Source organism: Aegilops tauschii, chromosome 1 (assembly GCF_002575655.3).
Source record: "Aegilops tauschii subsp. strangulata cultivar AL8/78 chromosome 1, Aet v6.0, whole genome shotgun sequence".
NCBI classification, from domain to species: Eukaryota; Viridiplantae; Streptophyta; class Magnoliopsida; order Poales; family Poaceae; genus Aegilops; species Aegilops tauschii.
Genome location: NC_053035.3, coordinates 102,835,833 through 102,849,148, shown reverse-complemented (window position 1 = coordinate 102,849,148; position 13,316 = coordinate 102,835,833). Strand labels below are relative to the sequence as shown.

The following is a 13,316-nucleotide window of genomic DNA, read 5'->3' as shown; positions in this document are numbered from 1 at the left end:
AGATGGTTGGGTTGAGGCGTATGAAATCTTGAAGAGTAACTTGGGCTGGCTGCTGGTTCATATTGGGGCGAGGAAACTGAGCCATCATATTTTCCATGAATTGGCGGTTCAGTTCAAACTGTTGGATCATACCAGCCATGTACTCAGGTGGTGGTGGGGCATCGCCACCACGACCACGACCACCTGGTCTAACCATCCTGCTAATATATAACAGGGGTAGTTCAGCATTGAGAAAATTGGCAATGACAAGAATCATTCATGATGAAACATGCATAATGAAAGGAGCACGATAGCTACTACATAGTAGTCGGCATAGCTTACAAAAGGGGTCATGCATAGAGTTCAGTACACAGAGTTCAGTACATAGACTAAAACATCATAGGCGGCACACAGGCTCGCGGCGAATGCCTTTAACACTACAAACAAGCCTACATCAGTCCCAAGAGGTACTGTGGAGGTAATCGTAGCCCGACAGCTGGTAGTGAGGCAACGGATAGCTCTCCACATCAGCAGACTGGGGGCCGCGGATACTCAGGTGTAGAGCCCGACGCTCAGGTGGCAGAAGAGGACCAAGTGCGGGAGAGTAGCCTCCCACCTCTGGCCAACCGACACCGTGGGGCATCACGGTCCTGGCTGGGTAGATCGCAGAACGCGGTACCTGTCCAGACCGGACAAAGGGGTGCAGCAGCGTCAGAGCACGGTAAAGGTGCTGACGGGTGGTGTACATCTCGTGGCGAAGAGCTCGGTTAGCTCGATCCAGCCCATCAGTATGCAGAACCAGGTGCTGATGGTAGAAGGGTTCTCGGGTGACAGTGGAGTAGGCAGCAGTATAGTATCCCTCTGCACCAACATCAGAGGCGATAGCAATGTGCCTGAAAGGGGAGGTGTCCAACTCCCGATACTCTCCACGAAGACGTGTCAGAGCAGCATAGGCTGCATCGTGGACAGCCATATCGATGGTCACACCAACACCATGTGCGGTGTGCAGCACAGTAGTGGAGTCGTACTCCCGAGAGTAGAGGTGGACGATGGCACGGTACTGCTCCTGGTTAAAGTCCTGGTACTCCTCGTAGACGGTGTACTCAGGGTGCCAGCGATAACCCAGATAGGTCATCATCTCAGCTAGCACCGCAGGTGATCCCGAGGCACCAATGGCCATCGTGTGGCGAACAACCTGCCTCGTGGGTTCCATCTGAAAGCAAAGACGTTTCAAAGGAGTCAAATGACAGTGTGTGAATTGATCAAAATACTATTCTGAGAAACAACTATGGCTTATCCAACTTTGGGGTGAATGTGGTCACGGGATCCTAGTGTTAGAGTTAGTAAATTCGTTTAACCCGAGTAGAAGAGAGTTCAGAGTCCCAGAGTAAAGGTCGAGGAGTAAAAGATCCTAGTACCACCCAATGGCGACGTGGGCCCGTAAGCCGCACAGCCATGTTAGTAAAAGTTTTGCAATGACTAGACTCGACTTCGGCCAAGGAGTGTGGAAGGGGGGTTCCTACAGGCAGTTGGCTCTGATACCAACTTGTGACGCCCCCGATTTGACCGTACACTAATCATGCACGCAAATGTGTACGACCAAGATCAGGGACTCACGGGAAGATATCACAACACAACTCTAAAACATAAATAAGTCATACAAGCATCATAATACAAGCCAGGGGCCTCGAGGGCTCGAATACAAGTGCTCGATCATAGACGAGTCAGCGGAAGCAACAATATCTGAGTACAGACATAAGTTAAACAAGTTTTGCCTTAAGAAGGCTAGCACAAAAGTAGCAACGATCGAAAAGGCAAGGCCTCCTGCCTGGGACCTCCTAACTACTCCTGGTCGTCGTCAGCGGCCTGCACGTAGTAGTAGGCACCTCCAGTGCCGTGGGAGTCGTCGTCGACGGTGGCGTCTGGCTCCTGGACTCCAACATCTAGTTGCGACAACCAGATAGAAAGGAAAGGGGGAAAAAGAGGGAGAGAAGCAACCGTGAGTACTCATCCAAAGTACTCGCAAGCAAGGAGCTACACTACATATGCATGGGTATATGAGTAAAGAGGCATATCAGTGGACTGAACTGCAGAATGCCGGAATAAGAGGGGGATAGCTAGTCCTGTCGAAGACTAAGCTTCTGGACATCTCCATCTTGCAGCATGTAGAAGAGAGTAGATTGAAGTCCTCCAAGTAGCATCGCATAGCATAATCCTACCCGGCGGTCCCCTCCTCGTCACCCTGTTAGAGAGCGATCACCGGGTTGTATCTGGCACTTGGAAGGGTGTATTTTATTCAGTATCCAGTTCTAGTTGTCATAAGCTCAAGGTACAACTCCGGGTCGTCCTTTTACCGAGGGACACGGCTATTCGAATAGATAAACTTCCCTGCAGGGGTGCACCACGTAACCCAACACGCTCGATCCCATTTGGCCGGACACACTTTTCTGGGTCATGCCCGGCCTCGTAAGATCAACACGTCACAGCCCCACCTAGGCTCAACAGAGAGGTCAGCACGCCGGTCTAAACCTATGCGCGCAGGGGTCTGGGCCCATCGCCCTATGCACACCTGCACATTGCGAACGCGGCCGCGAGCAGACCTAGCAACCCACACGATCACGGCGGTTACGTCAAAGCGGTCCAACACGGCGCGCGCCACTCAGTCGCTGACGTCAAAAGAGCTTCGGCTGATACCACGACGTCGGGATACCCATAACTACTCCCACGTAGATGGTTAGTGCGTATAGACCAAATGGCCAGACTCAGATCAAATACCAAGATCTCGTTAAGCGTGTTAAGTATCCGCGAACGCCGACCAGGGCCAGGCCCACCTCTTACCTAGGCGGTCTCAACCTGCCCTGTCGCTCCGCCACAAAGATCCACTTGCGGGTACTCCTACGAGCCGACCCGACTTTAGTCATCACATGTATCATGTATATAGTATATAAGTATATGCCCGTGATCACCGCCCAGGTGATCACGGCCCGATAGTATAGCACAGCAGACGGACAAGAATGTAGGGCCACTGATGGAAATCTAGCATCCTAGACTAAGCAGATAGGATTGCAGGTAAAGGTAACAACAGTAGTTAGCAAGGATAGGCTATGCATCAGAATAGGATATCGAAAGTAGTAACATGCTACACTACTCTAATGCAAGTAGTAGAGAGTAGAGTAGGCGATATCTGGTGATCAAGGGGGGGCTTGCCTGGTTGCTCTGGCAAGTAGGAGGGGTCGTCGACTCCGTAGTCGAACTGGGCAGCAGCAGTGTCGGTCTCGTAGTCTACCGGAGAGAAGGGGGGGAAGAAACAGTAAATACAATGCAAACATAAGCATGACGATGCGTGACATGACAATGAGCGGTGCTAGGGGTGCCCTAACGCGACAGTAGGTGTTACTGGGGAAGGGGGGAACATCCGGGAGGTATTCCCGATGTTTCGCGTTTTCGGACAGACGGACCGGAGGGGGAAAGTTGCTAGTTCGATAGGTTAGGGAGGTGTGGTGGAGGAACGGACTGCGTATTCGGATTCGTCTCGTCGTTCTGAGCAACTTTCATATAGAAAACAATTTCATCCGAGTTACGGTTTAAAAGATATGAATTTTCAAAGTTTATTTGAATTTCTGGAATTATTTATATTCAGAAAAATGAATTATGACGTCAGCATGAGGTAATGCTGACGTCAGCAGGTCAACTGGTCGGCTGACCAGTCAAACCAGACAGGTGGGTCCAGTGGGACCCACATGTCAGCCTCTGTTAGTCTAATATCTATTTAAATTAATCTAAAAGTATAATTGGAGGGGTGGGCCCCATATGTCAGTGAGTGATTAGTTAAAATAATTATTTTTATTTATAAAACATTTTCTTTTTAATTTTCTTTTTTAGTTTTTGCGGCGGGGCCCGCATGTCAGTGACTGGGCCTGCCCAGTCAACAGTTGACTGGGTCAACCCAGTCAACTGGGCCCGTGGGGGCCACTGGCAGTGACCCAGGGGTGGGGCCCGGCCGGCCACGTCGGCAGGGCACCGGAGAGGGGCTCCGGCGAGCTCCAGCGCGGCGGCGATGCGCGGGTGAGCTTCGGGTTTCGCCCACAGTGGGTTTGCGGGGGCGGGGCTGGGCGCGTACGACGCGGCTCGACGTCGCGCGTCCAACGGCGGTGGCCGGAGGGGCTGGAACGGCCGGAGACGTGCGCTACGAACTCGCCGGCGGCGAGGAGCTACGAGTGCCCGAGGGGAGCTACGCTAGAGCGCGCGAACGGCCGAACTAGCTAGCTAGGTGGGTGCGGCACGGTGCGGTCGGGCTAGCGGGCCAACGCCCGTGACCATTTGGTCACCGGAGACACGCCGGCGGCGAGCTCCGCGGCGTGGCGTTCGGGCGCGCGCGGGGAAGTAGCTACGGAGCGCGAGCGAGCTAGCGGAGAGAGGGAGGAGGTAGAGGAGCTCACCGCGCGGCGCAAGAAGGGCCCGTGGGTGCTTAGGAGCAGCAGGTCGTCGCCGGGGAAGAAGGGGGTCGCCGGCGTCCGAAGATGAAGGCGAGCTTGGTGCGTTCGTTGTAGGGGCTCCGGTCTCCAACGGGCTGCACCAGACGCAGCAGCGGGCGACGGCGGTCCTTGGAGACACCTTGGGGCGGCGAGGCGGGTACGGTGGCCGTGTGAACGACGGTGAACGGCGGCGAGCGCTCTCGGGCAGAGGGGAACGGAGGGGAGAGGGAGGGGGATCTGGCGGGGGAGAAGGCGCAGAGGCCGAGGGAGAGCGGGGGCGAGTGGGAGAGAGGCCCGAGGAGGCGGGGGAGCTGGCGCCCTTATCCTCCCCGTCGCCGGCGAGGGGGTGCGGCGGGGACGGCCACTGTTCCGTCCCGGTCGGGGGAACAGGAAGGGGACGCGGGGGGGGGAGGTGGGCTGGGCCGGGGCGCGGGTGGCGGCCCAGCTTGGGCCGGGGGGGGGGGGTTTGGGCCGCGGGTCCAGTGGGGGGGGAAAGGCCTGCTCCCCTTTTTTTTTCTTTTTCTCTGACTGTTCCTGTTTTCTGTTTTATTTCATTTAAAAGTATTTAGACATTTTATAAAAATGTGTTTTCTCCACCATAATTACCAGTGTATTATTTAGAACCCACTGGACATTTTTGTTTGAATTTTTAAAAACTTTTATTTTCCACTTTAATTATATTTGAAGTTTGAACTAGGAGTTTGAAAAGGAAGGTGATCCAAATGTGATCAAGCCCTGTTTAGCACATGATTAGCTTAATCACAGGGGGTTACTGTAGCATGATTCTCAGGGTGTTACACATCCCGAACGCCCTATGCACCATTGGATCAGGGGCGCGAATCTTACAGATGCGGAGGGGACAGGTCAGCAAACAAAATCGTTCGGGACGAGGACCTGTCGCTGCGAACGCTTTTTCCTCCTCGCCGCACTCTCTTTCTCTTCCTTATCCATTCTTCCTGCCTCACCCGCACCACTCCTCCTCAGCCCCGATAGCTAGGCACCGCCGCTCGCCGGAGCTCCCCTCAAGCTCCCAAGCCATGGCCGCTGGCCCTCTGCATCGCCGCTGGATTTCCGGCGCCTCCCCAACCCTCCACCGCGAATAGATCTGCATCCCGTGCGCCATCGCCAGCCCAAGCGGCGGCGCCCTGCCGCGAGGACCAGAGGGCGACTCCGCACCCACCTGAGCAAAGCTGCTACTGGCCGGCGGTGAGGCTGACCCGCACATATCCCGTGCGCCATCGCTGGCCCATGTCTGGGGAGGCGAGCTTCGCGTCGGCCCAAGCAGCGGCCCCCAGCATGAGGCCCGGCGGGCGAGGATGCGCCGACCTGAGCAAAGCTGTTGCTGGCCAGCGGTGAGGCTGATCCATTCTGGCCTCGTCGACCTCGCATCCGCCTTCCGCCGCGTCGCCCAGTGCCAGGCGGGCTCCCGGCGCATCTTCCTTTGTCTCACTGTCGCCTCCCTACTTGGCAGGCCCGCCCGCGACCCCTCCCCCTTCCCTTTGTTCTATCTCTGGATCCCCTTCTTTTTGCTGTGTTTTTGTTGTTTGATTCTGTCTTCAGATAGCACATGGCAATTTATTCACATAACATGGCTACTTCATATTTTAGGGACAAAATTTAGAGTGCTGAACATATTAAGTTACCATGGAAAAATTGATGTTATAATTGTATGCATGGTCATGTAAGTTGCCATGGCAAAATACTTTCTGGTACATACATCGTAATAAAAGTTGCCATCATTTTTTCATACAGTAAATGATGTATATGGCAATTAAGCATTATTTTGTGGGGAGTTCATGGAATTCATTCGTAACTCGCCATCCACGGGTTCGGCAGCGATGGTCTCCTCCCTCCCTGCATCCGCCAGAGAGGCCACGACAGCTCGCCGACGGCGGGCCTCGAGGTGGCCGAGCGAAAAGCGGCGGTGCTCCGGGTCTTGGGAACTCCTCACCACCACGGCCATGGTAGCGGCAACAACAGCCAAGACCACGGTCACGCCAAGCAGTAGCAGCCGTTCAGGTTCGTCCCGGGGTGCTTTACTCCTTGCAATTTTTGACGCAGTTTTTGCTCCAGCTCATGACAAACTACGTGTTGTGATACTAATCGATCACATTTGTATGTCCATTTTTATCTGTACACTCACTGCAAAAACTACGCGATGTAATGCTAATCTTGACCAAATTTTGATGCATTTTCACAGATAATTCATGGGAAATTATGTGATGCGATGCAAATTGAACCAAAACTCGTATGTGTAAATTGTTACAGTAATCTGTGTACCTTACACTACTTTTCTCATGTGTTTGCACTGATATGTGGGTTGCTCAAATTTTGAAGCAGCTTGGACGTTACCATCAGTTTCTAGTTCACTTTGGCATGTCTCAAATCCTGCGATATTTTTGCTAGCTGATTTTCTGACTCAAGTTGTGATAAATTAGTAAGTTTGCTATGTACTGAAGTTAGTTTAGTTTCATGTGTACCCGAGGTTCTGCTTGAAATAGTTACCATTGTAATAGACATATATTTGCCATCGTATTTAGCACGATATTGCGAGAATAGACACAATTGCCACAACTCTGATGTATATTTTTTGCCTCCAAAGTTGCCATGTCTCACTATACAATTTTTTCTTAAATTTACCGTCTCACTGTACAATTTTTCTTAATTTTTCCTGGAAGATGGCAAATATAGTTATGGAATCATGGCAAATTTAGTTCTCGGATTATGGAAAATTCATTGCTTTCTTGCGGTGGCAACTTTTGATTTTGGATCATGGCGCGGTATTACTGTTTTCAAACATGGCATCTAATCGTACACTTTCTGCCATGTAAACATCAAAATTTTAGTTAATTCATCATGGCAAATTTAGTTTACTCATCATGGCAAATTTGCTTCCTGGAAGATGGCAAATATAGTTATCAAAGCATGGCAAATTCATTGCTTTCTTGCCATGGCAATTTTTTGATTTTTAAAATTGTCACCATACTTCTTGAAATTTTCAAAAACAACATAAAATGGAAAATATTGCGATGGCATGTTTTACTAATTATTTCACCTTTATTAACATGGCAAATTTACCTAAATTTTCATGACAATTTTTTAACATTTATTGCCATGGCAAGTTTTATTATTTATTTGCCATGCCAAATTTACCTTTTTATTAAGATGGTAAATTTACCTAACTACCCACGACAATATTTAACTTTTATTGCCATGGAAATTTTTACTATTTATTTGACTTTTTATTAACATGGAAAATTTACCTAAATCCCCATGGCAATATTGAACTTTTATTGCCATGTCAAGTTTTACTTTTTTTTGCCATGTCTAATATACTTTCATTAACACGGCATATTTACCTAAATCTACATGGCAATATTTAACTTTTATTGCCATGGCAAGTTTTACTTTTTTATTTGCCGATGTTAAATTGACCCTTATTAACATGGCAATTTTACCTAAATCCCCATGACAATATTTAACCTTTATTGGCATGGAAAGTTTACTTTTTATTTTGCCATGGCTAATTTACCTTTATTAACATGGCAAATTTATCTAAATTCCCATGGCAATTTTTAACTTTTATTGCCATGGCAAGATTTACTATTTTATTTGACCTATATTAACATGGTGAATTTATCTATATTAACACGGTGCATTTTTTGTTTTTTGCTTCACATGATGGCGAATTTATATAGTAAAAGCATATAGATTTTAGTCCATATTTCTTGTCATCATGGTACGGATGCAAACTGCCATGAACTTTTTCTTTCTGTTTTGTGCCATTTCACAAAAAAGATCTTTTTTTACCTTGGCAAAATTTGTTTATATTGATGATGGCAATTTTTGGTTTGACACCATTGGCATTTTTTTTAGTAGTATCTTGTTTCTTCAAAAAAATTATCTATCACGACATTTCTTTTTGGACTTTTTCGGTAATGGCAAGTTCATATGTGTCCCCACTGCACATTTTTGCCATGTTTTTGATTGGTAAACAACAATAATTGCCATGGAAAATTCATACATTTTGACATCTTTGCAAGGAAGATCTTTCTGGTTCATTCATCTTATAGTGGTAGAGATCTCATGGTTCATTCATGCATTTTTATTTTTGGAGCATTTGTGATTATTTTCAAGTGCATGGCAAAATCTGGCCTTTTTTTGAGTGGAGCAACATCTGGCCTTTATTAGTTATACGTCCAATGGTGGGCTTTTTTATTCACAGTAAAAATTGGTGCAAACTGGGCTTTTGTTTCTTTTTCTTGTTTCACAACAAAAAGGCCTGTAGGCTGCTGAGGTAGGGTGTTCGGGCTGGATGATTCTCGTCCCGAACGCATGCGTTCGATCGATGCCTCCACGTTCGGTCTTGGCTCCCCCAGACCGAACGTTCGACAGTTATCGGGGTCCTAATAAAAAGGCAGCGTAGCCTTCCTCAAAAAAAAAAAAAAAAAAAAACAGCGTAGCCCAAGAGGCTTGCAAACAGCTAATGAGGCGACCACCTACACGTTACTAGTGCTACAAACAAGACGCTGTCTGAGTGAGGCGACCACCGGCGAAGTATGGCGTGGTCCATCGCAGCGAACACAGGCGGCAGCTCACAGCAGACGGACGGAGAGGGGGCACCGCGCCCGTCAGAGGACGCCGCGGCGGCGTGGGGGTCCGGGCGCGCCAGGCCAACTTCCGATGCCTGGGGCACAGGCACCAGGTTGCCGGTGGACGACGCGGTCGTCGAAACCTGGGGAACCAGGCCGTCGACGGATGCCCGGTTCACGGACAGCTGGGCCAGCTTGGTGACAACAGAGCCGCGGGTCACCGGCGGCACTTGGGGCCCCTGGTCATCAGCGGCACAGGGCGCTGGGTCCTGGCGCAGCTGGCCATCGGAGGCGGCGCGGGAGAACTGGAGCGGCTGGGCGCCGGAAAGGCGTCCCTCCACGGTTCCGTGGCCGTCGGAGCACGCGGTGATCACGAACGTGACTGTGGAGGATGCCCGTGCCCTCCACTGCGGCGTCTGCGGCCTCCCACTCAAGCCGCCAATCTTCGAGGTACAACATACACATACGCACACGTCCATCCTTCCCTCAGCCATAGACAACACGTTTCTTACATGGAGATGCTTTCAGTGTGACCTGGGGCAGGCGGTGTGCTCGGCGTGCCGCGGCCCTGGCTACCGCCGGTGCCGCGCCATGGAGAACCTGGTGGCGACCGTCCGCGTGCCGTGCCCCAACGCCGCTCACGGCTGCGACGCCACGCCGGCCTACTACGACATGCATGCACACGGACTGGCGTGCGCGCACGCGCCGGGCACGCGCTGCCCCGCGGACGCCTGCGAATTCGTCGGCTCAATGGCAGCGCTCCTGGACCACTTCACCGCCGTGCACGGATGGACGCTCACAACCGAGGACGGCGTCGGGAAGAGCTTCGACGTCGACCTCCAGGACGGCTTCAACGTCGTCACCACGGCCGTCCGTGACGGCGGCAACCAGCTCTTGCTCCTGCTAAACGTTGTGAGCCACCCGTTTGGTCGCACCATCGCTGCGGTCTGCATTAGTCCTTACCCCGCTGCCGTCGAGTCATGGTCGTCGGCTGCTGCATCCAAGACGGTGCAACTCGAGCTCCGCTACTCGGCAGCTAGCCATTACCAAGAATCTGAATTCAATGTTCCTTTCGCCGATATCGCCGATGGATTCCCAGACGTCAGCGAGTTGGCCCAGTTCGTCGTGCCCAAGTCTGTTCATTCAGACGACCATGCTACTACGCTGGTCACGGCCTATATTACCATCAAATAGCTTGGTCATCACCACCTTATCCTACTATCTAATTTATCCTGAAGGCTTGATGCGTCTCGATTAGTACTACTACTAGTCCATAAGATCATTTCCCATTGAGCTAGAACTGTTGTCACTTAATTATGATGCAAACCAAGAGAGCAACTTTTGAATTTCTGAACTTATTATCACCTGGATTTAATTCAGACCCATGCTGATGCTCTCATGGTCACATTTTGTTGGCATGTATTTCATCAAAATGTACACAGAGCAGCCTATATTTTAGGGCGTGTTTCCACTTTTGAGAGTGAACTGGTTTTTCTCGTGCCACACATTTTTTTCAGGGAAATTGCAGAGTATTGATTAGTTCATGAGTCTATTGTTTAATACTCCTAATGCTTACTTTGATGTTTAGGGCCTCGTTGATTGCAGAATTGTAAAAGCGCAGTAATAGAGAAAGTACAGGATTGGAATGTCATGTCCATGTGAATCCTACGTGATTTGAGTTTGTTTGATCGTGTCGTTGGAAAGGCAAACGATCTTTTCCAAAAGGGTTGGGGGAATTCCAGATTTCTTATGAAATGAAATATAAATGTTTTTTTTACAAAAAATCTTATAGGATTCAATCATATGTAGGGAAAAACCACAAGCATATAAATCATTCAAAAATCATATGAAAATTCTTTGAGTCAAATATTAACATCCATAATACTAAATCAATACCATTACATTCATAATGAAATTGTTAATATGTTATCAAAAATTGACAAGACAAAATATTTATCCATATGTATCAAAATAACCAATTTTTTAGAGAAGTGTTATTTATCATTAAATACTTGTTGAAAATGTTTATTTTGTATAAGCTTTTTTTGCGAGAAAACTTCCTATCTATTCATCTTCAATCATGGCAGTACAACAAACACCGAACATAATAAAAAATACATCCAAAAATCTGTAGACCACCTAGCGACGATTACAAGCACTGAAGGAGTCGAAGACGCACCACCGCCATCGCCCCTCCCTCGACGGAGTCTGGCAAAACTTGTTGTACTAGACAGTTGGGAAGTCGTCGTGCTAAGGTCCCATAGGACCAGCGCAACAGAACAGCAACTGCCGCCGATGAAGGGTAGCATAGATCAGAAAGACCCAACCTGAAGAAACACAAACATAGACGAACTGCGACCAGATTCGAGCAAATCCATCAAGCACATATCCGCCGAAGACACGCCTCCACACGCCCACTGACGAAGCTAGACGTACCACCGGGACGGGGGCTAGGCGGGGAGAACCTTATTCCATCTTTAGGGAGCCGCCGTCGTCTCGTCTTTCTAAGCAGGACAAAAACCCTAACAAAACTCGAAGAAACATCAGAGCCCTCCCGCCGGCAAGGGCGGGGATCCACAGCGCCGCCATGGCCCTAAGGCCAACAGAGTCGAGGTTGACTGACGGCGGCGACGGCGGGAGGCAGAGGAACCCTAAGTTTTCTATAAACTTGGTCAAACTTTGTACATTTAAGTTAGCACAATGTTAATATGGATAGTTAATAAAAACAAGTGAAGTACTTAGTATTTAACAGAACCAAAAACAAGATAGGGTTACAACCAACACTTCTCTAAGAACCGGCGACGCAGTGTCCAAATCGACTTTCAAACAACTTTGAACGTATCACCGGAAAAGAGATTAATAGAGGTATATACTACAAAGAATACTGTGTACTATTGGGTTTGTAATAAGTACGTTAGAAATTTCTAGTGGTACACCTTTTATAAACTTGAAACAACCAGTCAGGGACCCTTGTGGTGCTAATGATGTACTGGTCGACCAAAAAGCACTCAACAAGTATTAAAAAAAATTCTAGAATGTAGGGATCACATACATCTACCACGTATTAAAATTAAATTTGAATTCAGAGCTTGAGAAACAAAAAGAAAATAAATCAGTGTTGATCACTTTAATGGGACAAATTTGTGGTCCAGTTTAGCATGATTTGGACACTTGTATGTATTTTCGACATCGGCGCACAGGTATCATCAGCATGGCGGATGCACTGAAAATTCTCCTAGCGAGACCTTGTTGGCGGCTATGATGACACTATTGGGCATTGTTGCCTACTTTGAGGTGTAGTCGTGGCCTTCGATTGCACCTACCTCCCGCTTCTCTATCTTTGGCGAGAACCCTATGCTCATTTGGCCAAAATAGGTGGTGTTAGTGTCACATCGTCGTTCCTTATTTGGGGGTGCAGTCTTCAGCGCCGGAGCTAGCTCTAATAACACCGGGTGGCTGCCCGGGCTCCATCGTTGCATCTTCTTGGAACTCTATGGAAAAGGTCTGTTTGAACTAGGATTTCTTTCTTTGGACCATTCAAATTTACCACAAAAATCTTGTCGAGGCTCCAAGAATTGACTACATCCCCCACTAGCCAGTCTCTGTTTGCTAAGTCTTCTAATGTGGCAACACAATGCGATGGCCTTCCCTCTTTTGGAGGCAAGGCTTGTTAGCCGCGAGCAATGATAGTGCTCACATGTGCGGGGTGTGGGCTTTTGGGATGTAACGTACATAGAAATTTGTGCATCCTTGGTAACACCCTTACTGAGTTTCAGTTAATATTTTTTGTTCTGCTCATCAACAAGGCTCATGTTTGCATCCTGGTGGACTTACACCACCTTAATTATAATAGGGGTTGACTAGGACCACCTTCGTGTCTTGTGGCCATACTTTCGGGATGAAAAACATTGTTGTGATGCATCAATGAAGCCTCTATGCATCGCCATTTCGCTATAGAGGTTGAGCAAGGCAAGTTTACTATCATTGTAGTCACATCTCAGTTGTTTAGAATGATCATGTTTTTCCTTTTCCTGGCCTTTTTGTGAATGTCCGAGTGCTAGGTGCAATGCTCATATGCAAATCCTTCTATTTGTTCAGTGTTAGTGTTGAAAGATTTCTTGTTTTAAAAAATGGCTTGCTCCCAAGCGCATTCGAGAAAACGATGCAATTCTAGGGAGGATAAAAAGTTGTAGGGAGTTTGTATTTCGAGTACCTTTGCATGGATTTTCCTACCGTATCGGGGTTGAGTGACAACATAGTGGACCGCATC

At 48.7% G+C, this 13,316-nt stretch overlaps 1 protein-coding gene across 1 annotated transcript; it reads left to right on the top strand.

Annotated features, from left to right (window-relative positions):
- The first annotated feature begins 5,356 nt into the window (after positions 1–5,356).
- On the top strand, positions 5,357–10,451 carry LOC109759833 (uncharacterized). The gene is made up of 3 exons (XM_045233072.2): positions 5,357–6,473; positions 6,655–9,496; positions 9,575–10,451. The coding sequence occupies exons 2-3, from the start codon at positions 9,014–9,016 to the stop codon at positions 10,238–10,240; spliced, it is 1,149 nt and encodes a 382-aa protein (XP_045089007.1). The 5' UTR covers positions 5,357–6,473; positions 6,655–9,013; the 3' UTR covers positions 10,241–10,451.
- Positions 10,452–13,316: the final 2,865 nt, after the last annotated feature.